This window comes from Barbus barbus (genome assembly GCF_936440315.1).
Source record: "Barbus barbus genome assembly, chromosome: 22".
In the NCBI taxonomy this organism is placed as follows: Eukaryota; Metazoa; Chordata; class Actinopteri; order Cypriniformes; family Cyprinidae; genus Barbus; species Barbus barbus.
In genome coordinates, this window is record NC_136750.1 from 20,552,304 (window position 1) to 20,579,590 (window position 27,287).

Consider the following 27,287-nt stretch of genomic DNA (forward strand, 5'->3'; position numbering starts at 1 on the left):
TGGACTGCATAATCCTTTGGATGAGATCCTGTTTTATATAAAGCGTAAACAGCTTCTTGTGTTACTGACAAATGACCCAAACCAATAACAACCCTAGATGCATCAAACACGCACTAGCTTGAAATAAACACAAAAGCACACAAACTAAAGCAATGTTTGCAACATTTTGCACTTTAATATTGGTTTTCTTCAAAACGAACAACTAATTTCTTACACATTTGTACACTATGTATATAAGAAATCAAAAACAATTTAATCGCATAAAGAAAGGATACATGTAGAAAAGTATTAAAAATTTTTGGATGTCTCGACAAAATGAGTAGCTGCTTTTTGTTACCGTGAATGATAAATTTGGATGCTCATGAACTAGCAGACATGATCAAATAGGCGTAACTGAGGAGCAAAGTGGCTGGAAGGGGACAGTAAAACACAAAACGCTGCATACTGGGGCAGTATAATCATTCCATGTTTTTGTAGATCATACCGTGTGTCCCATTGTAATAGAAACTCTAGGGACCTACAAAATAGACAGCCAAACTTCCCAGATTTTCCTATTTCTTGTTCTTGCAGAAATATACAATTCTCATTTAATAGTCAAAGCATGTATGTTTATACCTGGAAGACCATCTCAGCACTCATCCACGGCATATTACAAAGACTTACATTAAAAAAAATTGCAATCATTCCCAGCACACAAAGCAAAAGGATTAACAGGAAAAAATGCAAGAGAATGCTATTAATTGAATGAAGAATGCATTTTAGGACATTTATTTTCATGGAGCATATTTGAAATATAAAAGGAAAAAATGAAAAGCCAATACGAGTCACACTTCCAGCAGAAAGTGAGGGTGGGGAAAAAAAGAAAAAGAAATCACCAGTTTGAGATTGACACTTTGGTGTTGTCTGAATACGCCAACTTGATCTGCAATGACACTGTCCCATCTGTGTCTATCCCAGAACCCCACCCCTGTACCCCTGATGACAGGGTCTTAGTGCTTCAATGATGGTCACGGTGCGTCCACACACAATTTGTACAATTCTGCATGAACAAAGTGTACACAAATGCAACATCACAGTACGAAGGTTACATCACATATTCCCTGCAAACTAGATCATGACTCAAATGGCCCTTTGGAAACCATCCCAGGTGCAAACGTGATTATTATACAAGAAATGAATTAAAGCGGCGTGGAACCTCACAGCAGAGATAACGGTGGTTTCCGACTTCTAGTTCTGCGGTGTGCAAAATAATCGATCATGTGGAAAATGCCTAACCCTGTTTGTCAATGGCTCAGTCAGAACACTTGACAACAGATGTCAAGAAAGCAGCTCAACAGGCCCATCAGTACAATTTCATCAACATGCATGTTGGGCGGGCGGAGAAAGAACCTCGAGCTGGGGTTGGGATCGAAGAATGAACTTCAGAGAGACAAAAAGAAAAAATATAAAAGGTTATATGAGTGAATGTCACTCAGTTTGGCTCTCAGAAATTATTCATATAACTCTTAAAATCATATTACCATACTAAATCTACCTAGGAGGAGGGAGGAGAATAACAGCAAAGTAGGCAGAGCAGAGGAAACCACTGTTCTGTTTTAAAAGTTTGAACTCTTGGAAAAAGCAGCGAACATTAAACTACCCCCATTTCCTCCAACCGTAAAGCCAGAAGCTCTCACAAGACTCCTAGTAGGCAGAAAAGCGCCACCTTGGCATGATCTGCTCGATTTGGCAGAATGTAGCCCTGTGGAGCAAAGGGGAGGAGCGGAGGGAGAGACACGAACTCACGATTTACGTCAAGCATGTGTCAAGTCCAAACCTCCTCAGAGCGGCGACCCAAGGTAGGGAAAAACACTCAATCTACACAGCAAATATACATTTCTTTTTATATCTGTAAAGATAAATATCTTTTAAAAATGATGCAAACACATGCCACTCTTACTCTTTAACTTCCATGCATATGCATTATTTACAAATTGAAAAATACCAATTTAATCTTTTTTTGTGTGTTCTATTCCACTAATGTCTGTAAGCCAAAAAAAAAAACAAAAAAAGCCTCCTTACAATCATCCAATTGACATTCGGCAACCCAAACACGGATCTCGCCAGACACTGTCAGAATGATTAAAGCCATTTTGAAAACAAAGTCCATTTTCCACACACAAAAAGAGTATATAAAATAAAGTCAAACAGAATACGTCCACAAACATAACTGATAAGGAGGGAACTGATTTCCGAGGGCAAGATCTTACAATGCAAGCAAAAGGAAGATATTTCACCTTTTTGTTGGATTTCTCAGTCTTGCGCTTCACGCTGCTAACAATACTGTTGAACATGTAATATTTAATTTTTAATATTCTAACTTTTTCCATTTAAATATAATTTACTCTTATGCTTTTATTGAAACAAAAATCTGGAAAAATTATGCAATGCAGGGCGGTTTGCCAGGGAGGAGGCAGCAGAGGCCTGTGCTGCTCTGTTGTCATTGCATTAGCGCTCTAGTGGGTGGAGTTTGTCTCCGAGAGTCTGTGGTGTGGAGATGTAGCCTCAATCCTCTATGTACTCCCACAGGTCTTTGTCATAGCCTTCATGTACGTGTTGCAGCAGCACTCTCCGTCTGCTCTCACAGTATCTGCACACAGGAGCATCAAAACGTGGAATGTTATAAACTTAGAAGTGACGTATGCACAATCTTCCTGTAAAGCATGGACATACAGTCATGTTTGAATCCAACACACACTTTGAATTAAATAAAAGCTGTTTTAGGCCAGGGGGATTCAAACTGGGGTCCAGGGATTCCCAAGGGGCCAGGAAGTGTGCTTCATGGATATATTAAGAGATTGTTTTATTAATATTTATTTTTTTATTTAAATTTTTTTCAAAGTTTGTTTTTTAGGGCTGTCAAAGTTAACTTCGGTAAGGCAGTTAATAATAAACTTATATAAATATTTAACACAGCTGACAACGTTTTGCACCAGATTTTAAAACTAAACAAAACATCTCTATTAATTCCTTTACACCAAGTTTCATACATTTCTAGATACATATTTTATGAGATATTTTTTAATCTTGCGATGATAATTTATTCATTTAGGTACATTTTCCCACCGGTAAAAAGAATAAATGTGGCATTGCACTTGATGTGAATATTTGTGCTGAAACAACATCTTGTATTTTTTTAATATTGCACTTTACTTGAAAGGGTCTTAAATATGTATCATAGGCAGACAAATGTTAGTGTCATTCTCAAAGGGATAGTTCACCCAAAAATGAAAATTGTCATCATTTACTCACCCTCATGTCTTTCCAAAGCTGTATGGATTTCTTGAAAATCAAACATTTTTGGTTTCAGACCTCCATTGTATTTTTTGGTCCACACAATGGAAGTCAACAGGAACCGAAACGGTTTGATTATCAATATTCTTCAAAATGAACGAATGAAACGCATACAGCTTTGGAAAGACATGAGGGTGTTTAAATCATAACCATTTTAATTCTTGGATAATATTATCCCATTAAAGAAAATTTGTACACTTGCCTGTATTTATCTTGTACTTTCTGCTTAATGTCCTGCAGAGAATCTTGGGAGATGTCTCGTTCCAGGTATCCAGACAGAACCTCTGTAGCATTCTCCAGATCTGCCTGGTTATTCTGGGTGCAAACATTTAAAATTAGATTATTCATGTTCTTGTAACACAATCCAACACCTTTTCAAAAATGATCAACTTTGGTTTACCTCGAAGATGATAGACTGGTTGTTCTTCTTGAGGTAGAACGCAAAGACGTAAGTGAACATGAGCGTGGAGCGGCACTGGCACAGCACATCCACGGCCTTCTTCAGGAACTGCACCTCGATCCATGACATGTTGTGCTGCTGCATCTCCTCCATCTTCTGTTTGACCTGGGCGTATAACTTGTGCTCAAAGCGCAGGCTCTGCATGTGGTTCATGTAGCGGTTGCAGTAGAACAGGTACCTCTGCAGAGCTGCTCTGGAGCGCTGCACAGTATGTACAAAGATATAAAATGTATAATAATGAGTCTGCAGTTTGCATGTTCAGACATAAGCACGAATGGACTAACATAATTTACCTCTTGAGCATCCCGGGCTGCCTTAGCATCATCCTCGTTGTAACGATTACAGTTGTACCTATGAGTCAAAACATTCAAGAAATAGTTATATTAGCCAATAATGTTTTAGACATCAATAAACAACTGTACAATTCAACAAAAGTGTTAAAAACACATCATGAAACATTAAACTGTTTGAATTTCAGCGGTCTACAGCTGAATGAGTCACTCTAGGTTTCCCTAAGTAATGTTTGCAAGTGATCTGTAAACAGATGACTCTATGGAACGAGGAGGAAGAGAAAGCTAGCCTTTGAGCTCTCAAGTTTAAGTGGGACCTGTTGATCAAAGACATGCATATGAAAACATTGCCTTGGGAAAAGGTAGAAGAGAGGCATTTAGGTTTATCTGAGAGCGAGTTCAGGGAGTTCACATTTGATGGTGGATTAATCTATTTAGGTATGTTTGGTTCAAAAAGCTTACATAAATAGACATAAATAAAAAATTTATAGGAATGAAAATCTATTTTTTAAGTATTTGTGAAAGCATTCTAAACCCCTCCACCAGCTGCCTAGCTTATGATCTGCTGTTCTACGTTAATTAAGGATTTAAATTCAAAGGCAGACAACATACAACAATCCTGCTAGTAGGGAACAAAATTAAAAATAATAAAATAAATAAACAGTAGAAAAAAGTATGTTTTTCACTCTCCTAGTATTTACTCTCCTAGTATACTTTTTTTCTTTTAAAAGTGGGGTAAGTGATTTCTGGAATCCAATGTTGATATTTGAAATCGCCAAAACAAACACGCCCCTACCCCAAAAAGGTCTCGCCCCTATTTTGATAGCTCCGCCCCACACATACGTAGCCTACGCAACCCAGGCAACGATTAGTTCTGTGAAACAAAGCAAAACCAATGTTATACCGTGTCTACACTGGACGCAAGCGGCGCGACAAAATACTATAGAAGTCATTATAATCAGTGATGCTGTGCGGTTCGGCACGACAAAAAATGCTGCTGCGTTCTATTTATGATGTGCTGACACAAACCTCAAATGATTTTCAACAGTCTCTTTATTGCATCCAGTGTAGGCAGACTTTAGCTGTTGCTGTGCGCTGTGTCTAACCTATCGAGAAGGACCAAAGCAACCTGGGCGTCCGATCGCAGGCCTTCCGCTCCTTGAGTTCTCTCCAGCGCTGGAAAGCTGATCCGACATTTACACGGGTCCTACTTCTTGCCTTATCATTCCACAGACGTTTTCCTGTTTAGTTTTTTTATCCGCCATCTCTATCTTTCTGTCGCTCGGCTGTTCACTGAACGCTCTTTCCTCCACATCATGAGTAGACACGCCCCTTACTGCTGATTGGCTACAAGTTTGTTTTGGTACTCGGCCCCAACTCAGTTTTCAAAAGCGTTTTTGAAAAATTACATACCCCACCTTCAAAAATAAATAAATAAATAAAAAAATTAAAAAGGGGCAGTCGTGGCCTAATGGATAGAGTGTCGGACTTGTAACCCGAAGGTCGCGGGTTTGAGTCTCAGGTCCGGCAGGAATTGTCGGTGAGGGGAGTGAGTAACCAGCGCTCTCTCCACCTTCAATACCACGACTAATTTTGTTACTAGAATAGTACATACGTACTGTAAGCGCATCTGATTTTTGTAACCGTGGATACTTTCTACACAAAGATGTGTCATTGATTGGTTTTGCACTAATCAGTTGTTCCTCGAGGTGGCAAAACTGGCCCGGGCTGTTGTTTCACAGTAGAAAACAAAACTAAAGAGACGGAACAACAAAATACCAGAGACTTTATATATATATAAAAAAATAATTATAAAAAAACTTTTTTTTTTTGCCTAAATCTTGTGACCAGAAATTTGTAACATTAAAAAGAAAAAGAAAAAGAAAAAAAACATGATAAAAGAACTTGCCAAATAGGTGCAAATTTTAGTGCTGTGATAATGACAAATTGACAATTGCAACGCATAAAAAGTATAATTAAACTTTAATTTAAAATAGGTCACTTAATTTTGGTTGAATTATTATAATTCCAGGCCATTTTATTGTTTTGAGTCAATAATATTTAATATATCTTAAATTAAACCATTTTAACATTATTTAACTACTTTATCCTTTATCATATCCTGCTTTTTACTTTTATAGGCTACTGGTAATATCAGATCTGTTTGTCTGGTACAGTTTTGCCATGGCTGCTTATTATATTGAGTTTTTAACAGGCTTGTCTCTCCTACTCGTAGCACAATAACGGTGTTCACTGTGTAAACTATGCCAGGTTGCTAATTTTTGGGATATCCGGCAACTCTTTACTTGAGGCTTTAATGAAGAGAATACATTTGTGTGAGAGAAAGGTTCAGAAAAGAGAGGAAGAAGAGCAGCACATCTAAACACACTGAATGTCAGATATTGTTAATCCCAGCTGTCCGGGATTTATTTAATAAAGTGGTTTAAATTAAAAACCACTGAGCTTTTCATATCTGCCATTCCATAACAGATGCTCACTTTTTCTGCATCATAGAAATGTGATCAGAAAGTTGAGAGATCACGTATCGAATCAATGATTCTTGGTTACAATCAGTGGCTAATCATTAGAATTCATAGAAACTTAAGTGTTTGGAACTGGGTTGGGAATCACTGAAATACATGATCCATGCAGATACATACTTCAATATTCATACATTTTTGGCTGTTAATAAAAGTCTTTAATAAATTTCTTTATAACCTTAAACAACCACAAAAAAACCCACTAGATTTTAAAGTTCTGGACCTACCAAGCAGAGCCATGTGGCTCCCAGGGCCCCAGGCAAACCCAGCAGAATTCTGCTTTGCAGTTCTGGTTCCGGCACACCATGTGGTTGCAGCCACCATCTTTCTCTATGGTGACGTGGCATTTTGGACATTCCTGCGACACAACAGGAAGAAAGTCAGTCTTCCGGGTCACGAGAAGACACAGGGAAGAATTTACCACATCACAGCGAGCCTAACAACTGACCTTTGTATTTGCTGCAATCCAGTTTGATGTCTCACTGTCATCATCACATTTTTTTATCCATTTCCTTAACCACTGGGAACGAGAGGGAAAATAACATCAGAGGACATACAGGATTCAATTCACCATAACAATTAAGATAACTAAAAAGTCAGGTATTCATGACAGAATATCATATAATAACATATAAAAGAGAAACAAGTTTTGTCAGCTTATGAAGGGTTAAATGTTTTCTCTCACTGGAAGATGATTGTAATCCCCATATGAGAAGCACAAGGGACTAGAAGCTTCCTTTGTTTTTGCCAAGACTACCCCCACAATAACAAGACATGTCTCTGAAGAGTCTCTTAATGCTGAGAGTAGGAGAGGTGGCAGTATGTGAGCTTCCTTTGTTCAGACAGAAACAATTGCCATACCAAATAAACATGTTCCCTTGCTTTTTACTGAAATTACTACACTTAAAAGGTGCATTCATTTTTTTTCAGTGCTGTCCTTAACATATTTCAGAATGGATGTCTATTAACAGCATAGGAATGGGGTATTCTACGGTTCATATCAATGAAGAGAAATTAAATAAGGGTATTTATGGAAAAGTATCATCCAGGTTTGTCAGCCATAAATAACAGACAAAACTGTGCTTAACTTTGAAAAACACAGGCATTGTTGACAATGGAAAGCAAAAAAAAAAAAAAAAAAAAAAATGTACAATGACAAAGCCACGACTCAACATATTGATATATAAACACTGATAGCATTGTTGTGCAATTCTAGCTGGACTTAAAGATTTTAAATATAAAATGCTGCCTCAACACACCTTACACTTCACTGGATCGTGCCAATTTTCTCCACAGTTGAAGCTGCAAAATAATTGAAAACATGAATTTGATCAAATTAATGGAGGTTTGGTGAGCATAATAAATACATACACACATACATAAAATGACTCTTGTGTTGCTCTACTGGTTCTAATGAGTCATCAAATGAACAGGTAGCTGTGATGGCTGGATAAGTTTACCAGTGCCATCAAGGGAACATGTCTCCTGAGTTCTAGTGTCACTGGCTTGATCAGGTTTTCCCTGAGCTGGTGGAAGGCCTAAAACTGATCTGAGGTCATGTTACAAACGTTTTTGATCTCATTAGCTGTTCAGTGTCTTACCAAAACTGCCGACCACACTTGCACCGTACAGGTTTGGCATCTGGGTACTGTACTTTGACAACATGATGACAGTCAGGTGCTGGACACCATTTTAATAGTCGGTTACACTGCAGAGGAAGAGAACAGAGTAAACCAAATTACCAAACCAGAAATCACAACTGAAGCAACTGAATGCAATGATATATGCTATCAAGCATTATTTGATAATTATCTGACAAAGTGTTCAATGTCACAAACTTGCATAGATTTGATTAGTGACCAAGACCTTGAAGGAATCTTAAACATTTCTTCATTTTACCTACAAAATTTATTTTAAATTGCACAAAATCTGAAAGCTTTTATTTAGTTAAAAAATACAGTTTTTCTGTGTGGTATCAGACCTTTGGGCAACACTATATAACAGAATGTAATTAAATCATACCTCTACAAAACTATTGGTTATTAAATGCTGGTACTTCAACTTCACTTTTGAATCTGTAATCAGTCGCCTGTTGGAAGAATTGAGATATATTTAGACAGACATGCATGCTCAAATGCTATATTTGTTTAGTGCACACAAAAGGATCAAACCCTGTACCTGCATCACAAAAGCAGCAGGGAGATCATATGTAGGTTAAGACAGCTGCGCGAATCCAAAATAATCTAATAGAATCGACAGGAGGTGCCGTGTTGTGACTCACACCTCCAGCAAGACAGGGTAACAGTGTCCTACTTCTGACTAGGAATAAACTATCAGCTCATCTAGGATAGCCATAGTATACTTCAGGACACACCATTTCATGGCTGAGCTAAGAATAATGAACCTAACAAGGCTTCCGTATATCACAAGCAATGATGAAGACAAAGACAGTATAAGGGAGCGGAGACAGACTACTATTACAATAATAAATGGGAGAAATTGCAATGATGTGATTTTTCTTGAAACAATTCCAATACGGAGATTAAAATATTGGGTTTTGTTTCTTTAAACCAATTGCCTAAATAAAAAAAAATTGTGGCTGAATAGAGAACTTTGCTTTAAAAAAAAAAAAAAAAAACTAAATATAATTTACTTGAGCATTTCTATAAATACTGATGCATTTCTCAAACACTTACATGACTGTGTTGTCATCCACCAGAATATCACAGCTATGAGCAGGACAAGAAATGGTCTAGAATGGAAAGAAGCAAGCTTGTGTTACAATAGGCCAGAGAAACAGACAAAATGTCAGTTGACACAGAACAAATCTGCAATAGCCAGTGTGAATAGTTCAACAGCTAAATATGAAATAGCTGCAGTACTATCAGACTGACAGGCTGCTGCCTCATGTGTATTCTCTGGAAAGCGTTTGCTGTCAAATGCACTTCTTGGTCAAAAATGCCTAACTTTGCGAGCAATAAATGTAAACACAGCCAGTTATGTTCACATGACACTTAACAGTACTTTAAGGCTACGCTACCATTCAAAAGTTTGGGATGGGATCGGTTAATCTTTTTTTTTTAATAATATTTTGTTTTTTTTGCAAGAACGCATTAAATTAATCAAAAGTAACAGTAAAGATATTTGTAATGTCACCAATAATTCCAAGTGCTGTTCTTTTGAACTTGCAGAATTCTGAAAAATACATATTGGTTTCAAAAAAAAAATAAAAAAAAAAAATAATAATAATATATATATATATATATATATAAAAAGAAAAAACATTTTTCAACATTGCTAATAAGAAATGTTATTTGAACCAGCATGTTAGAACGATTTCTGAAGGATCATGTGTTAAAATAAAAGTTGTGAAATATTTAAATTTTAAATAAATGTTGCTGTTTTTACTGCATTTTAATCAAATAAATGCAGTCTTGGCGAGCATAAAACTTGTTTCAGAAAACAATCTTATTGACCCCAGACTTTTTAAATGTAGTGCATATTATTCATTTTGTCTACTTTTTAAATAAAGGTGTGTTTGTATTAGTTGTTTCTGTGGCATTCTAAATCAAAAATGTCACTGGTGTTAGAATCAACTACTGAAATGTCGGTATCATGACATCAAAGGTTCTATGTATTAAGAGTTGGAATATGTACCTGTCCCATTCCTTCCTCTATGATTTTGGTGGTTAAATAATCACCCCAGCACTGCATGCAGAACTTGTGCCCACATTCCAGACCAGTGAAGTACTGCAAAAGAACAATCAACACAAAATCCACATTTAGGGAAAGTTACAATTAATAACAAGCAACTACTGAGAACAGTGTAAATGTCTATTTCCATTAGTCAATAGGGTGGATCTTGCAACAGCGACTCAAAAACAAATGACAAACACTGCAAAACATTAAACCAAAAAAAGCAATGAAACCAATCCTAGCTAGCAGCTATCCAGTGTTATGTGGCCATGAAACACAATGAGCCTTGTTCTCTTCAACAAATCGATACAACCAACAAGACTGTTTTTTGGCTCAGATAGGGATCTTACAAATCAGTTCTGAGCAGGTGACAGAAGAGTCAGCCGTAGTCTTTATCTACTGCTCATACAAAGTATCCCTTTGTCATGCATTTTACAGTCTCAGGCCCCCCGGTAGTAAATGCCTGGTTCACTCTCTTGGGACAACAGACAACACGGCAAGAACAAATCAGCTTAATATTTGTGGTAGGACTGACGCAAGCAGAGCATTGCTTACAACATCACAAGTAGTTTAACAGCACTGTGCAGACAGCACTAATGGTATTTAGGGAACGTCTCATGGGAACCGAGTGGTGGTCAGCTTTATTGAAGCAACACATTAACATCAAAATGACAATTTGACATTAGGTCAAATTAAACGTCCCAATAAACTGCTACTTCAAATGTATCTGCAATCTGATTAAAACTTTGTTAAGAAGAACTCTCAACCTCAAACTGATAAGTTTGCTGTATCGTGTTGCCCCAACTGATCCTTTATTTTAAGCAGACAAGCCGTGAGACAGGGACTTCCTGGTTGACGTTACAGTTAAATAGTTCATAGTCATGATTCAAAGCAATAAATAGAACAGTTTCCAAATCCCTGCTGCTTAATCCTTTCAGTTTTCTTTCAGACAGTTGCTGGCTCTCATGACAAAGCTGATCCAAACAATACATGCATGCATGCATGCCACACTTAATCTATCTTTTCACTGACACACACACACACACATTTCTCAAAGTTCCCTGCAAATCCGAAGACCCTCCTGTTCTTCTCCTCAGTTGCTTTGTGTACAATTTGAGTAATCCAGTGAAGAGATTACTGGTGAAAGGAGCTCATTAGAAATCCGTCCTGCCGGCTGAGACACTGTAGCGTGTAGCACAGAGTGGCAAACATGAAAACACAGATATGTCAAAATAATACTGCATACCACCTTCACATATCCCACAACGCAACAGCGTGCCGTCCATGTGGTAAACAACCTGTTCACACGGCCAAGTGATTCAACAGATTCACTGAAAAAACAGGCACAGACGGAATCTGCAGACGCTGCATCTAAAGTGAAGATTTTCTTCACTTTAGAAATATACAGAATTCTGTAGTATGCATGTAAAAACACTACAGTACAATCTGTAATATTTGAAAAGAAATTAATGCAAGGATGCATTAAATTATTCATCTGTTCTTTTAAACTTAAGCAGCAACATCGTTTTCAGCTGTGAAAACAGTAAGAAATGTTTCTTGAGCATCAAATCAGCATATTAGAAGGATTATGTTGCACAAAACAAAAGTTCAGCTGCACCATCAAATTAATACATTTTAAAATATTAAATTAGAAAACGGTTATTTTTATTATGGCACAGAACGAGTAAATCTATTCTAATAATAACATTTCAAAATGTAACTTTTTAATTTTTGATCAAATAAATGCAGCCTTGGTGAGCATAAGAGACTTTTCAAAAACATTAAGAAAATCTTATCAAGCCCAAGTGTTTGAACAGTAGCATATGTTAAATGGAGCTGAGAGTACTACACTTTTTTATTGGCTGAAAATATAATGAAATTAGCCAAAATGTCTGCTAAAGAGCATTCCAGGGGAAGTGAATGTGCAAAACTGTGAGAACGACGAGAATTCCATTTCCAGGCACAGATTCCGTGTGAGACTGCTAATGAGCCATCAGCACAGCAGCCGTGGAAATGGATTAATCAGAGGCAAGGAAAGCGATTCCACTGGGGGGCACTGACCGAGTTAGGATAGTTGAGATAGCAGATCTGACATGGCATGTCCTGTGCCGATGATCTTGTGTTCATGAGGCGTGTCCGAGACTTCTTGCTGGGGTTTATAACATGACACTCTGAAAATAGCTTGTCCAGGTTACCATCAAAGTACCTGCAAAGTGAACAGTAGATATTTCTCAAAATTTGCTGGTAGTTAGCTGACTAATAATCTGCTGGGAGGAAACAAAACACACAGAACAGTTACCTTTCCATCAGCTTTTCTTTGTCCCAGTTGAAATGACTAAGTAATATTCTAGTGATTGTAGCAGGATTCTGTAACAAGAGATATAGGCATACATCTTTTTATACATCAAAAAAAGCAAACAAGCACACATTTAACAAAAAACAAAGCAACAAAATATTATAGTTTAATTTTACATATATATAGGTCAAAGACAAAAAGGGATTTTAAGCATCAAAACAATAAAAGTTTAATATGCCTTTAAATTGTTTTATTTTTGCACATTAGAATGCTTTGTTTCATTTTTTTCTGAGCAAGAAAATAATGACTCTCATACATTTTTACCATGATTTATAGAAAAAATGTCATTCAGTGCAACAGTGCAACAACCAAAAATTTCTTGTCAGTCATATTAAGAACAAGAATCATTAGATTACATTAAAAGACCATTGAAGGATCACAGGATTGCAGTCATTTTAAATCTTTACTAATCTTTGTCACTTTCCTTCAAGTCACTAGGTTTTACCCATTTGTCAGCAAGAAGTTTTAATCATTAAAAATATAACTTAGTATAATCACTTATTCTTTGAAATATTTTAATACAAACAGGTCAGAATAAGTATGTTGTTTCACTTTTACATAAATATATCTGTTACACTGAAAGACGATGGAACATTATTTTCACAAAAGTTATTTGAAACATTAAATTAGACACTTGCATTTAAAATGCCTTCTGTGTATATAAAATCACTTTTGTAAACTTGATGATCCACCAAAAAGGTCTTTCAGTATGGCTATCAATAAAACTGAAACAGTGAAAAAAACATTTATTAGCCAGTTATGCCTCTGTCTACCATAACTCACACACACACAAAAAGCTGAAACAATTAAATGTTCACAAACACCCAATTTTCTGCTTAAATTATGGCTAGATATTATGTGAGAAATCACTAATTAAAGCCTCAATAACGGCTAGCTGGGTTTGTGTCACAAACAACACTCAAAGAGCAGCAACGAAGTGACTTCCACTGTTTAGACAACAGAGTTCATTCTTGCCTGTCAGGGAGACAAAGCCTGTACTACAGTACTCCAAAAAGTTTATGTGGGCTGACATGTCAAGGTGCACATTGACAGGCAATCCAGAGGGATGTGGGGAGACGTGACCACCATAACCTTCAGGATTTGCAACCACCCCAAGTAGACGATCCTCAACTAAACCAAGATCTTCTTTCCCTTCTGTTGAAAATGTAAGCAAGCTTGAAATGTACTGAGACAAACACACAGCAGATACCATATACGTATGAAGCAAGCCACAGCATTAATCACTTCAACTTATCACAGTAACAGCATGTAAACATAATAAAATGCATTTGCTGACGGCACAAATCTAATCAATTAGCACAAAATCTGGAAATTAACCAGCATAAACAAAACAAACTGCGGGACGCAGAGTGAAATTTCGAGCTTCAGGAGACAGTTAATACTCCAAACAGCCTGTGGCTGTGAATCTGCAGCAGAAAGCTAACATAAATCATTACTCAAATTCACTTTGATGGGCTATTTTTGTGCTGTTTAATCAAACATAACCAGCCATGATGAAGCTTCGGTTCCGCCATGTTGTTGTCGGGAGAAACTAGGTAACTCTCTCACATGCTAACGCGACCTAACCCATATCCCAGCTTCACAGATGATGAAGAAGACACCTTCTTCTTCATCAGACTATCAACAGCCTGCCCTGAATACATATGAAACACAGCAACACGCCGCAATGTAGTCTCCGGTGTAACAGTTAACGTTACTTAAATTGGGCTTGTATGCTCGTGGTTAGCTCACTAAGCTAGTGTGCCCAGGAACAAGGGGGTTCTAATAAAAATGGAGTGATTTGCAATATTATTATTGTGCTTTATATGTGACATGGGCTGTCATATGTTAGGCAAACATTTTGACAATACAAATGTAGTTTTGTTAAGTAAAGCGCATATAATGGGTCTGATTTTGTATGCAGGTGAACTAGAAGCTGGTTAAGCATCTTATGTCATTACTGGATGTGTTAAGGACAGGGAAAAGGCTGGATTGACAAACCTTCGCCTTCATATCTGTGTTCATGACCATATACTTATCTTACAAATCAGTTTGTTTCAAAGGACAGCTGATGCATTTTTCACGTCTCTCGTGTTGTCAACGGGGGGCAAAGTTTCCCGGAGCGATGTAAAAATCTCCTCTTTTGTTATAAGGGTTGATCTGAGCTCAGGGGAAGCCCTGAAAACACTTACCTGGATGACCTCGTTGACCTCCCTGATACACTCCACCATATGCTGCAGGATCTGTTCGGCGGTTAGCACCTCAAAGCGGTAGTCTTCCTCATCCTGCCCAGGCCCGAGGCCGCTGCCTCCCGTCTCCCCGCAGTCGTCCCGCTCTCCGCCGGCCACAACGGGATCAACCAACTCCACCTCGCCGAGCTCCAGGGTGTCGTCGGCGGTCTCCTCTTCGCCGCTGTCTTCGCTGCATTCCTCTTCCTCGTCGTCGAATTCATAATTGTAACCCTCGTCTGAGTCCATGACTGGGTTGCGATTAATGTAGCGACACGCCAAGTGGGATCAGTTTGATGTGTATTATTTGGCAGATAGAGCAAAACAAAACGAGAATACTTCTTTAGCTTGCTAGCATTCCAGTTTTTCTAGGAGCAGAGAAAACAACAACAGAGGAGCGACGCTGTTGCTGCTGCTGGGCCAACAAAGAGACGCAGCGTCACGGGCCGACGCTGGGTGACGTCATGTGCGTAACACAAAACAAGACGTGTTTTAAAAGAAACGTGTTGGGCTGCTACTGCTCACTTACTGAATTTCTTTAAAATACTACATCAAAACATAAAACACATTTTCTATTAATGACGAAGTAAAAAAAAGTGTTATATATATATATTAGGATAAAACTGGGATGGGTGGGAATGATTAGTGTATTTGATGTTATATTTTATTTTAAAGATGATTTAAATATTTTGCATTGAAAAGAAATACACAGTACAACTGTTAATTATGTTTCGTAAACATCATATACATAAGAAAAACAGCCATTTTACATACCAAATTTCACACATTTTATAAATTAAGTTGTACCAATCATTGCATTGCAAATTTCCTTCTGTTATTGTGGCATAATATTTCTCTCATTTTGATCTTTTTATTCTTTGTGTATTATTATTAATTTGTCCAGTAAATGATTGCACGTTTCCATCTTCAATAAATAATATATTTTTTAATAAGATTCCTTCAAACAGTTTAAGGAACCATATATGTATGGATTTTGGTATACATTGTACATGACCTTGCACAACTATAAAATAGAAGAACACATACTCAATTCAAACTAGTGTCTAAATAATACAATCTGTATTATAATATAGGTTATATGTTATGGTATCATAGATAAATAGACAAGATTTCCTTTCTCTCGATAATAAAGTAGGTCAGTATTAAAACCATAACAGACCTGACCTGTTTTCAGTGGGGTGCCTCTTGGTATTATCTTTTCAAAGTATGGAATTCTGTCAACTTGAAACACTTACTAAACGTTCAATAAATAGAAAAGGCTAAATGAACAGCAACATCTAAAGCCTATGTAATAGTCCGGGTATTCGTTCTGCCCGGTGCTGCGCTGTCCGGTAACTACCTCAAAGAGGCGGAACTGAATAAAAGGAACGTGTTTTCTACCGAACACATTTCGAACAGGATCGCGTTCTCCTGTTGCCGTGGCAGCAGCGACTTCCGGAAGAACGTTCGGGCGATTAATGATGGATGCTCGAGAGACAGGTAATATATTGTTTTAAAATATTAATATACGTTTGAGTTCAAAGGAATCCACTGTATTTCCTATGCCACAAATCCAAGCGTCTTTAAAGAACCTGCACTTCTACCAGCTAGCTCACGGAAATCTAGCAGACTAGTTTCAGAATTGGGATCAGATCTATAACTTATGTTCTCAGGAAATTAAAAACGCTGGGTGTGTTTTTGTAACCTTGTATAAACTTCTCTATCTGAACTCTCTATGAAACCCAAAAGATCTGCTGGGTGGCAATGAGAACATAGTCGAAATGCAGAATTTGGAAGAAGAGGACTTTGCTGTTTCAATGTAAGTTATATAGTCTGTTTTCTTGAGTGAAAATGCGTGTATATTTCTCGAAATGACAATTGTTCTTCTTTTATCCATAATACTTTGCTTCTTCAGATCATCAGATGCTGATGCAGAATTTGACATGATTATTGGGAACATCGAGGATATTATAATGGGTATTTATATGTCTTAATAATCTATTAAATCGTCCACAAATATGACAACAACTATTAATCTTTAATATCATCTTTTAGTATCCAGCTATAAAATGTGTGAATATCACATAGTCTGTCAAGAACACGACCTAGTTAATTTTGGGGGAAATTGCATTTAATATTAATTGTTTTAATTTATTAATGCAAAATGGAATCTATATTTCTTGCTTTTTTTCTCATGGTTTAGGATGAAATGAGACCTGGACATGTATTCATGAAATACACTCATCCAAATTACAACTGACACATGCAATTTTTTCCACAGAGGATGAATTCCAACATCTTCAGCAGTCTTTCATGGAGAAATATTACCTTGAGTTTGATGACTCTGAGGAGAACAAGCTCAGCTATACACCTATTTTTAATGAATATGTATGTGGTACTTTCAGCTTTGTTTTATCATACATTTATGACCCTTGTAGAGATGGAAGTACTGTATTTAAATGTCATTTATTCAATTTTGCTTTCTCAGATTGAAATCCTTGAAAAACATCTGGAACAGCAGTTGGCAGAGCGAATTCCTGGATTCAACATGGAGGCCTTCACCCATACACTTAAGTATGCCTTATGAATTCATCTCTTTTTCTGGGCCCGAGTATAGTGCTCAGGCTTGACAGTGACTGACAGTATTTCTTTTACACTGACGATATCATATATATATATATATATATATATATATTTTAAAAAATCCAGAAGACAATAGCAATCCAGTCTAAAATCAGTATAAAACCGGGGTTTTTAGTCTTTTAGATGCTACAGACCCTCAAAAATGATAATCCTTATATGAGGAGCCACTTCCTCAAATTTAGAAGGCAGCTATATATTTTCATGTATAACTGTATGCTGTGAAAAATGTATTATTGTATTATTTATTTTATTTTTGAAAAAAACCTAAAGTGTCTTATTGTAATACACATAATGTACCACTAGATGGAGGTATTTACATAAGATGGTATTTGCACAGAACATTATTCCATGGATTGTGATCTAAATTACTTTTCTGTTTATATGTAATCCTTCTCTTCTCAATTAGACAGCACAAAGATGAAGTCTCAGGTGACATACTTGACATGCTGCTCACTTTCACTGACTTTATGGCCTTTAAAGAGACGTTCATTGATTACAGAGCAGTAAGTAAAAACTTGTTCTTTTCTATACTACAAAATATAGGTTTCATAATGTTTATTTGTTTAGAGTTCAGAGAAAGCTGTTCTGCCCCGTTTGAAAGTAATTCTTGTCTATAATAAAATAACCTGACACGTAATCACCTACTACGATAAAACTTTGGCCTACTTTTCTTCTATCATGAACAGAAGCTATAAACCTGCCATTAAATGTGGCAGAAACTTATTTGCCGCCTTCTTTTTGTAGGAAAAGGAGGGCAGAGGATTGGACCTTAGTACCGGACTGGTGGTGAAATCTTTCAATTCTGCTTCCGCTTCACCTCTGACCTCTAGCATAGCCTCACAATCCAGCTGAACCAATGGGCATCTCATGTAAAGGAACTTGATTATTCCCATCTAAAAATATGAATATTTATTGAACATTCCTTTCCCAAAACAAACAGCCACTGTTGTAGTAACTTGACAGAAGGGAATCTGTGTTTAATTTAGGTTAATATTTAAACGTAATGTTCGGGATAACACTCAGCTTATCCGGTAAGACAACTCTAAAACAGTATTCATCTGTCACAAAATCCACTCAGTCTGGATCAGCCTTTCATAGCTTGTTGGCCTACAGCACAGCAAAACACTATTGCTGTTTCTGACCAAACTGATGTAGAAAGCTGTAATGAGCATTGGAGTATCTCAAAGCTGCCACTTTATTGAACATTTTCATATAAAACTCCATTTCAATGGTTAAATCCTTCTATATCATAATATCCCAGACTAATTCCTTACACTTGACAATCATAAAGGGCTTTTCAATACAAAAGTATTATACAATGTGCCTGATGTGGCAACAGATCTAAAAGACCCCTTTTCCATTTAAAAGACTTGCAAGTCTTTCTAAGTAAAATATTACAGAATTAAAAATAGTGTTTTATACAGTTACCAGAAACAATGTATATAATCCCATAGTTTTTCATGCTTTTAATGTGACGCTGAGTCCATGTTTTGGATGGCTCTCTTATCTTCTGACAAGGAGAACGAAAGACTGATGAGAGCTTTTCAAAATAATACTTAAGTTTCGTTGATGTCTACAAATTTCAGCCTTTTTACTCCCTTCTTTACATAGAAGAATGTGTTGTTCTTACTAGATGAATGTTGCTTTGTGTATATTTGTTTATTATTTGTATATATAGACATTTGAGCCTGTGTATGAAAGAAATAAATACAATGGTTCTTTATATTTTATCAAAACATTTTTATGCTCAAAACAATCAATTACATTCTTAAGCATAACTTTACACTAATGTAAGAACCTCACCACTCAAATACATATTTGCTCAAGTCATTCAGTGTATCTTAGAAAAAAGTTGGGGCTGGTAAGATTTTTTTTTTTTATTTATTTTTTTTTAAATCTCTTGATGCTTATTCAGGCTGCATTTATTTGATCAAATAAATCACTGGCCAAGTGAGCTCAACGCACTGCAAATAAAAAAACACTCAAAATAAGAAAACATCTACATCAATTTGACAACACATGCGCTGCAAATGCTCACAACACAAAGAAGCATGCTGCAAATAGGCCAGCTCGTAAATGTTTAAAAGAACAGCGAAGTGACAAACATGGCTGGGACATGTTTATCAACATTTGCTCTGAAAGGTGAGATTTTTGATATTTTAACTAGTGCTGTCAAATGATTAAACACATCCAAAATAAAAGTTTTTGTTCACATAATATGTGTGTGTACTGTGTACATTTATTATGTATATATAAATACACACACATGCATGTGTATATAAGAAAAATGTTATGCTTATATATTAAATATACTTCTATGTAATATAATATATATAAATATTTTCAAAATATATACATGCATGTGCATGTATTTATATATACATAATAAATATACACAGTACACACACATATATTATGTGAACAAAAACTTTTATTTTGGCTGCGTTTAATCATTTGACAGCACTAATTTTAACATCCTGATCATGATTTCCTAGCTATTAGCCTAAACGAAATACACAATTATTGTGATTGTAAAAGGTTATGTAAGCTTACTTTTACAACTTTCCTTACAAAAAAGCCATAGCCTATGGTTCTACTATTAATTCAATTAATTATTAAATATAATTTAAAACATTTATAAATTGATTACATAAAAAAATAAAAACAAAAAATGGTCACTATAGTTAAACCATGGTAACATGCACAAATTAACCATGCACTTACTACACTAACCATAGTTTAACCATGGTATTTGTACAATTGGTTATAAAATTATAATACGCCAAAAAAAAAAAACATTAAGTTTTGTTTTGTTGGGGTAATTTAATTGAGGTCTGTGCTACTTGCACGTTTCTTTATTTGTTTGTGTTGTGAGCATTTGCAGCACGTGCTGTCAAACTGATGAATTTGCTAGTGCTTTTTCTATTTGCATGTTTTCTGAAGTTGCAGCGCGTTGAGCTCTCTCGTCCACCATAAACACAATAAAAACAGTAATATTGTGAAATGTTATTACAATTTATAATAGTGTTTCTAGACGTTGATAGCCTCGTGGACAGTGTGCCGATATGCAGCGGCATTGTTCAAGTCCCGGCTTGCAGAACTTTCCCGATCCCATCCCAGCATTTTTTAAAATAGAAAATCTTTTTAAGATTATAAATGTATTTACTGTCACTTTTGATCAATTCAATGCATCCTTGCTGAGTAAAATAATTAATTCCTTTCTTTTAAAAAAATCTTACTGACCCCACGCCTGCTGCACATAAGCATACATACAATGTCCATGTTATAAACCATCAAGCAGTTATGCTGGGCACCGTTATACAGAAGGGTTGTCGCACGTTCCTGAAGAGGATTTTCAGACGTGCCAAATAATCTGAGTAATATCCCTTTCGAAGTGTCCTCATACAGTGACTGAGAATGTTAATCAGAGGATGGTCTACACAGGCACTGTACTCGCCGCTGCATTTTGCCCTTCACCGCTCCAGTCCAAATAGGCAAAGTAGCTGCTAGCTCCATATAAAAGAGTCGCCACTATGGCAAAGAACTGCAAAAAAAGATTGGATAATATGACAAAAAATGATACAGATCTTACATATTGTGTAAGTAGAAGAAGCACGTAGTTCCCAAAATAAGATATTTTTTAAATGTCTCAGTGTGTATGTGTTTTCATACAATAAAAATGTATGGGGTACAGTGTTGATTTGGACTCCAATGACATTCATTGTATATGCAAAAACAGTTAAAACATTCTTCAGAATAAAAAAGTCATACAAATTTTAATTTATGCATGAACTGTCCCTTTAAGAACTCAATAAGAACGTAATCCTTAATACAAGTTAAACAACAGATAAATGATTTCAGGGCATGAAACTGTTTTACAGGAAAGTATATAAACAGCCATTGAGCAGATATGTAGATTTAAAGATGTTGTAATAACTTTGAAATTTAAGCTGTTAACCTTTACACATGGAGGAGATATAAACTGTTATTACACTCCTCCACTGAAAGCATTACAGGTTTGTCATGTGCTTGCCCCACAATTTCATGTGGACTCTGGCCGATGAGGTTTTTAAAGCCCTATAAAACACATAGCACTCTACAACCTTGCTTTTGAACTTATCTTGACAGCTTCACGTTGTAACCATCTACTAAAAGCCTTTTATTTGATCTACAAAACTGTAAGAGTATTTTAGTAAGTGATGAATAATGCTTTAACCAGACAAGTGAAGGTAATGCTTCATATAAAAATGTTCTAGCTTAAAACATATTGATTAATATTATTATTATTTTTTTAAGAAAGCCCTATCTACACTACCATCAAAAGTTTGGAGCCAGTAAGATTTTTTAATGTTTTTGAAAGATGTCTCCCGTGCTCGCAAAGGTTCATTTACTTCATCACAAATTCAGTAAAATCAGTAACATTATAAAATATTATCACAATTTAAAATACATATTTTCTATTTTAATATGTGATTTATTTCTGTGATGGAAAAGATCCAGACTTCAGTGTCACGTGATTCTTTGGAAATCATTCTAATTTGCTGATTTGATGCTCAAGAAACATATCTTATTACTATCAAATTTGAAAATTTGTGCTGCTTAATATTTTTGTGCAAACCATGATACACATTTTTTGTGATTCTTTGAGTATTCATTTCTTAAGAAAAATTTTACTGCTCCCAGAATTGAAATGGTAGTTTAAATATTTGTTAGGTAGTAATTGAGTGTGTTGCTGACATCTGAATCACCTGATCTGGGTGGGCAGTGTGACACCATGTTTCACAGATAAGCCTAACTTTACTTTAGAAATGAGGTAGGATGGACACACCTCTCTCAGCGCATAGCATTTGTGAATGTGTGTAGTGTGTGTTCAAGACATGTTTTCACTCACTGCAGAAGCTCCCAGATGACCATGCCAGGGAAACCACTGGACTGGGACAGATACTGCATCAGTCAAAAAGGCAGTTACGTATAGAAGAGCTGCGACAACATAGAACACCATGAGCTACAAGGAGGAAAGGAAGACAGGATTACAAACTTGATTTAACTGACAAAGTCACAAGTAATAGAAGCTATCTTCTCCATTAGAGGAGAAAGTGTCTCACCACTAAAGGCCAGGGCACTGAGGGTAAACTCTGATAAAACCTCAACAACAGCACAACAAACAGGGCAATGCTCAGGAGCCACAGTGTCACGCTGACAAACATCACCCAACCATAAGCAGGATATGAGGTATAGCTGGTGCTGGCGATCAGTGCCCACACCAGTAGTCCAACAAACTAGACAGAAGATGGAGATGATCATATGTTAAGCATCAATGACAAAATATAGCCACTTGAAAATTCTGTTATCATTTGCTCAACCTAGGGCTGGACAATAATTCAATATCAATATGTATCGCAATAGAATTTTTCTCAATAACAGTGATATGATTTTTAAACACATTTCCGATATTTCGATATACATTACCAGTGTTTCCCATACATTGATTTATGTGTGGCGTTTGACTTCGTTGAATAAACATGACCACTGCACGTTTCAAAATCAAAACGCGGTGCGGCCGATTTATATGATTGTTTCTCTGAATGGAACTGTCTTCAGAATAGTTTTGATGCCATTTTCATTTTATCTGATAAAGTAGTGCTCTAGTTAAACCGCTAGTTCTACCGCTCTCAAAGCATCTCCTAATGGCAGAGAATCAGATTGCATTTTCAATAATAAGCCCGTCTCCAGCAGGGGCGTAGTTTGTGGGGCAGATTGTGTGAGAAGATTTGCGCGAGCCATTCCTATCGTGAAGCTGATGGTAAAATATGCGATCTATTTGAATTCTATTTAGAAACTGCCACTTTAAAATGCTATGGACTACTCATGACCACCTTTACTGTAGGCTTATTTACTGTGGTACATTTAGTCTAACTTGTAGAATTTATAATAGATAATCTGTTAAGGGAATAGATTTTCCCTATAGATTTATATTAAAACTGTGGCATGTTGTAGCTATTGTTTCTAAAGGCTGTTGTTTCTCATAACAAATGCAATATAGATGAATAAAAAAGTCATTATTGGCCTAGAAATGATTAATAGGCTAGCCTTATTATACAGTTAAGAACTACGGTGCTTTTTCATAAGAGCAAGTACAAGTCAGAATCGAGAGCCAATGGGTTCTAATGATGAGTGATGGAGAGACCTTCAGATATTCCAATGATGGCACAGATTAAATCATTAAGAGCCTGATGAACTTAAGTAGTAAGAAATAAACAATATAAATAAAAGAAAACGTTAAGTTAGATTGACTTCCCGTGGCGTGTTGAATTAGAACATTCTGTCAAACTATAGCCTAAGTGTCTTAAATAATATAAAATAAACGATATCCTATGTAAACAAGTAATTGTTACTATTACTTTATTACGCAATCGACCAACTTTGCATGTGAGGTGGATAGCATAAAAGACCATTTTACAAAAATAAACATTTAAGCAAACAAATAAATAAACCTTAAGAGGGAGCATGACCCGGGGTCCACTTCAACCCCCCCAATGTTCAAACCAAAGCTACGCCCTTGGTACACCAACTACACCAAGGCTTTTCTTAATGTTATTGTGTTATAATTAATTTAGATGACATTAGAGCTTGCACAATTACATACATGCTCAGAAACACATGAGGTTTAAAATGAAAGTGGCATAAGTGTGAATGATCCTCGTAGTTCTCATCAGAGATCTAACCTACCAAAAACATTTAACATGCAGCACTGTCAACAATTAATATTATTTTAGCACCATTTATTTACTGTTGGAAGTACTGATGTATGTCCTGAGAAATTTTTTCACATAGATATAAATTGAAGTTAGCAAAAAAAAAAGCTTTTTATATATTTTATATATACACAGACAGATTATGCCAATGGCATCCTTTGCACCAATATCAAAAGTTCATGATGTATTATTCATCTGATAAAGGTCTCAGATTTCAGGCTATGTGTCTGACACAAGATAGCTACAAACAACAAATGTGACTCGCTCCACAGAATAAAGACGAAAACAGACACATATCAGGCCAAATATTCACTAAAATTCAATATTACATTTATATTTACTGACTTGACAATGATTAGATAATGTATTTGTATTGAGGGGAGTGTTTTATTATGGTTATTGACCCAATGACCAGTGAGAAAATAATACAATAAACATCATAAATAAAGATGTTTGCTGTAAAGTTTAATCAGTAATTTATATTATGGACAAGTAAGTATTTTTCTGAACACTTTGTTCTGATTATTGCATGTTCATACCTGAATATGTCGATATTTTGAGCAGAATGTAGTTTTTTATGTTCCTAAATAACAGAAACATAGACTTGTGGTTTACCTACATTTACTTCTATGTTGGCTCAGTGTAGGTGCACACTTAATTCACAGTATGAGCACTACATCTACCTCTACGCAAACTCTGTACAAGCATGCAACCGTTTGCATAATATCCTAGTTGCATGAAAAATAATGACCATAATTCATAGTACATGCCGAAACCTGGTTAGTTTCATTTTATCAACCAATACCTAAAGTCTCAGTTTTTCTCAAATACTTGCAATCTAGCATTGTTTTAGTTTTTTGAAGAAACAAAACAAAAAGGTGGGTGTGAGAGTATTATGAAGGGAGAAATAAATAATTTTCATGAAGATACAAAATATAAAATACTTATGTTAAATATACAACATATGCCAACGCATGAAAAGTGCAAAATATATTTTTTTCAACTCACAATCTCAGCTACAAGTAGGATACCAGGAATACTCCTGATGAAGTCCATGTCTACCTTTCCTGGGATACCATAACTTCTCTGAGGTTCACTGGAGCTGGTCTGAGTGTTGACCTTCCCAGGAAAATCAGCCATTTCTTCTCAGTATAAAGAGTTGATTACATAAAAATGTCACTTTGAAAAAGAAAATAATGCAGCACAGTGGAGACAAACCAGAACAGGTAATGTTGTCACTACTACCTAACAACAAAGTTTTTTGTCTCTCTTTCACACACTCCCTCTCCCTCTCTCTCCCTCTCTCTCGCTCTACACCTTTGTACACCTACAATGTATTTACAGAGAGATCATGTTAGGCGGATACTGTGTATCTAAGTAATAAATAACTTCAGTAAGAATAATAAAGTGAGAACCCCCTACCTTCCTCTTGTAAAAAAAAAAAGAAAAGGAAACAGCAAGACATAAAATCAATAGAAGTCAAAATTGGTGGTTAACAAATTGCAGTGTATATATATATATATATATATATCAAATTCAAATTCAAATTTTATTTGTCACAAACATATACATACGTAGTACGACATGTAGTGAAATGTATTGTACGACTGTCCAACAAATTGTCCAACAAAATTAAGAAAAACCTCAAGTTTACAAAAATACAAATAGAAAAAGTACAGTAAACATATATACAGAATAAACTAGCAATAAAATAAAATAACAAATAGATATGAGAATAAAAATAGATATGAGGAATAAAAAATAGAATATGATTCTATATAGATTCTATAAAAAGTAAAGTGTATGTCAGTGATAAAGTGTCCGTGTGCTGTGCTGTGCAGTGCAGTAAAGTGTATAAGTGAGTAAAAGGATACTAAAGACAAAGACAAATGGTATGTAAGTCCCACTCATTTATCCTTACGTAACCTTCTACAAATTAGTGCAGATTGTATTGAAAATGTGCAAAGTGGAAGTGTGGGGTGATGTGATTAGAGTGGAGAGTGGTTTAGACTCCGAATGGCCTGCGGGAAGAAGCTCCTCCTCATTCTCTCTGTGTTCGCCTTCATGGAGCGGAAGCGTCTCCCTGAACGCAGCAGAGAAAAGAGTCCATTGTTGGGATGGCTGAGGTCCTTCACTATCTTCCTGGCCCTGGTCAGGCACCGCTTGCTGTAGATGTCCTGCAGGTCAGGGAGCTCGGTGTGAATGGTACGTTCCGCTGAACGCACCACCCTCTGGAGGGCTCGTCTGTCCTGCATAGTGCAGTTCCCGAACCAGGAAGTGATGCTGCCCGTCAGGACGCTCTCGATGGTGCAGGTGTAAAAAGTCTTAAGCACCCGAGAGGGAAGTCTAAAGTCCTTTAAGCGTCTCAGATGGTACAGACGCTGCCTGGCCTTCTTCACCAGGGTGCTGGTATGACAGGACCAAGTCAAGTCCTGCGTGATGTGAACACCCAGGTATCTGAAGCTGTCCACTCTCTCCACTGGAGTCCCGCTGATCGTGATCGGCTGGTATGACCGCTCCTGCTTCGTACTGAAGTCCACTATCAGCTCCTTAGTTTTGCTGATGTTCAGGTGTAGACTATTCACCTGGCACCAACTCTCCAGGTTCTTAATCTCCTGTATGTAGGCCGTCTCGTCGTTGTCTGAGATCAGGCCCAACACAACAGTGTCATCAGCAAACTTAATGATGGTGGTGGAGTTGGAAGTGGCCACACAGTCATAAGTGTACAGTGAGTACAGCAGGGGGCTCAGAACACAACCTTGAGGGGCTCCAGTACTTAGGGTGATGGAGGATGAGGTGTGTTTACCCATCCGTACGGCTTGCTGTCTGTCCTTCAGGAAGCTGGAGATCCATTGGCACAAGGATGTGCTGAGACCAAGGACCTCCAACTTGGAGGTGAGTGTGGAGGGAATTATGGTGTTAAACGCTGAACTGTAGTCCACAAACTTGCATATATATCCTAAACTATATATATATATATAGTTTA

The 27,287-nt window shown here is 36.5% G+C and overlaps 3 protein-coding genes across 3 annotated transcripts; 1 reads left to right on the forward strand and 2 right to left on the reverse strand.

Moving 5' to 3' along the window:
* Nucleotides 1–144: 144 nt before the first annotated feature.
* On the reverse strand, nt 145–15,371 carry LOC306888314 (E3 ubiquitin-protein ligase arih1). The gene is made up of 14 exons (XM_079446529.1): nt 14,868–15,371; nt 12,619–12,686; nt 12,381–12,525; nt 10,281–10,373; nt 9,320–9,375; nt 8,646–8,712; nt 8,225–8,331; nt 7,883–7,925; nt 7,072–7,143; nt 6,851–6,981; nt 4,087–4,144; nt 3,734–3,994; nt 3,536–3,648; nt 145–2,629 (listed from the first exon to the last, which is right to left on the reverse strand). The coding sequence occupies exons 1-14, from the start codon at nt 15,150–15,152 to the stop codon at nt 2,545–2,547; spliced, it is 1,584 nt and encodes a 527-aa protein (XP_079302655.1). The 5' UTR covers nt 15,153–15,371; the 3' UTR covers nt 145–2,544.
* A 974-nt stretch (nt 15,372–16,345) lies between these two features.
* Nucleotides 16,346–19,761, forward strand: LOC306888013 (ADP-ribosylation factor-like protein 2-binding protein). The gene is made up of 7 exons (XM_079446105.1): nt 16,346–16,403; nt 16,653–16,722; nt 16,819–16,880; nt 17,185–17,291; nt 17,392–17,477; nt 17,953–18,049; nt 18,291–19,761. Exons 1-7 carry the CDS (start codon nt 16,382–16,384, stop codon nt 18,396–18,398), a joined length of 552 nt encoding a protein of 183 aa, XP_079302231.1. The 5' UTR covers nt 16,346–16,381; the 3' UTR covers nt 18,399–19,761.
* A 137-nt stretch (nt 19,762–19,898) lies between these two features.
* LOC306888619 (plasmolipin-like) lies at nt 19,899–25,483 on the reverse strand. Its single transcript, XM_079447052.1, has 4 exons — nt 25,310–25,483; nt 22,652–22,825; nt 22,438–22,551; nt 19,899–21,090 (listed from the first exon to the last, which is right to left on the reverse strand). Exons 1-4 carry the CDS (start codon nt 25,439–25,441, stop codon nt 20,983–20,985), a joined length of 528 nt encoding a protein of 175 aa, XP_079303178.1. The 5' UTR covers nt 25,442–25,483; the 3' UTR covers nt 19,899–20,982.
* Between the last annotated feature and the right edge of the window lie 1,804 nt (nt 25,484–27,287).

Coding starts and splice junctions, on each gene's coding strand:
- LOC306888314 (XM_079446529.1), bottom strand. CDS start 15,152: ATGGACTCAGACGAGGGTTACAATTATGAATTCGACGACGAGGAAGAG. Junction 8,713..9,319: donor GTGGATGACAACACAGTCAT/GTAAGTGTTTGA, acceptor TTCTTCCAACAG/GCGACTGATTACAGATTCAA. Junction 2,630..3,535: donor AAAGTACAAGATAAATACAG/GCAAGTGTACAA, acceptor TCCTGTGTGCAG/ATACTGTGAGAGCAGACGGA.
- LOC306888013 (XM_079446105.1), top strand. CDS start 16,382: ATGATGGATGCTCGAGAGACAG. Junction 16,723..16,818: donor GAGGACTTTGCTGTTTCAAT/GTAAGTTATATA, acceptor TTGCTTCTTCAG/ATCATCAGATGCTGATGCAG. Junction 18,050..18,290: donor CGTTCATTGATTACAGAGCA/GTAAGTAAAAAC, acceptor TTCTTTTTGTAG/GAAAAGGAGGGCAGAGGATT.
- LOC306888619 (XM_079447052.1), bottom strand. CDS start 25,441: ATGGCTGATTTTCCTGGGAAGGTCAACACTCAGACCAGCTCCAGTGAA. Junction 22,552..22,651: donor CAGTGCCCTGGCCTTTAGTG/GTGAGACACTTT, acceptor TCCTCCTTGTAG/CTCATGGTGTTCTATGTTGT. Junction 21,091..22,437: donor GTCATCTGGGAGCTTCTGCA/GTGAGTGAAAAC, acceptor CTTTTTTTGCAG/TTCTTTGCCATAGTGGCGAC.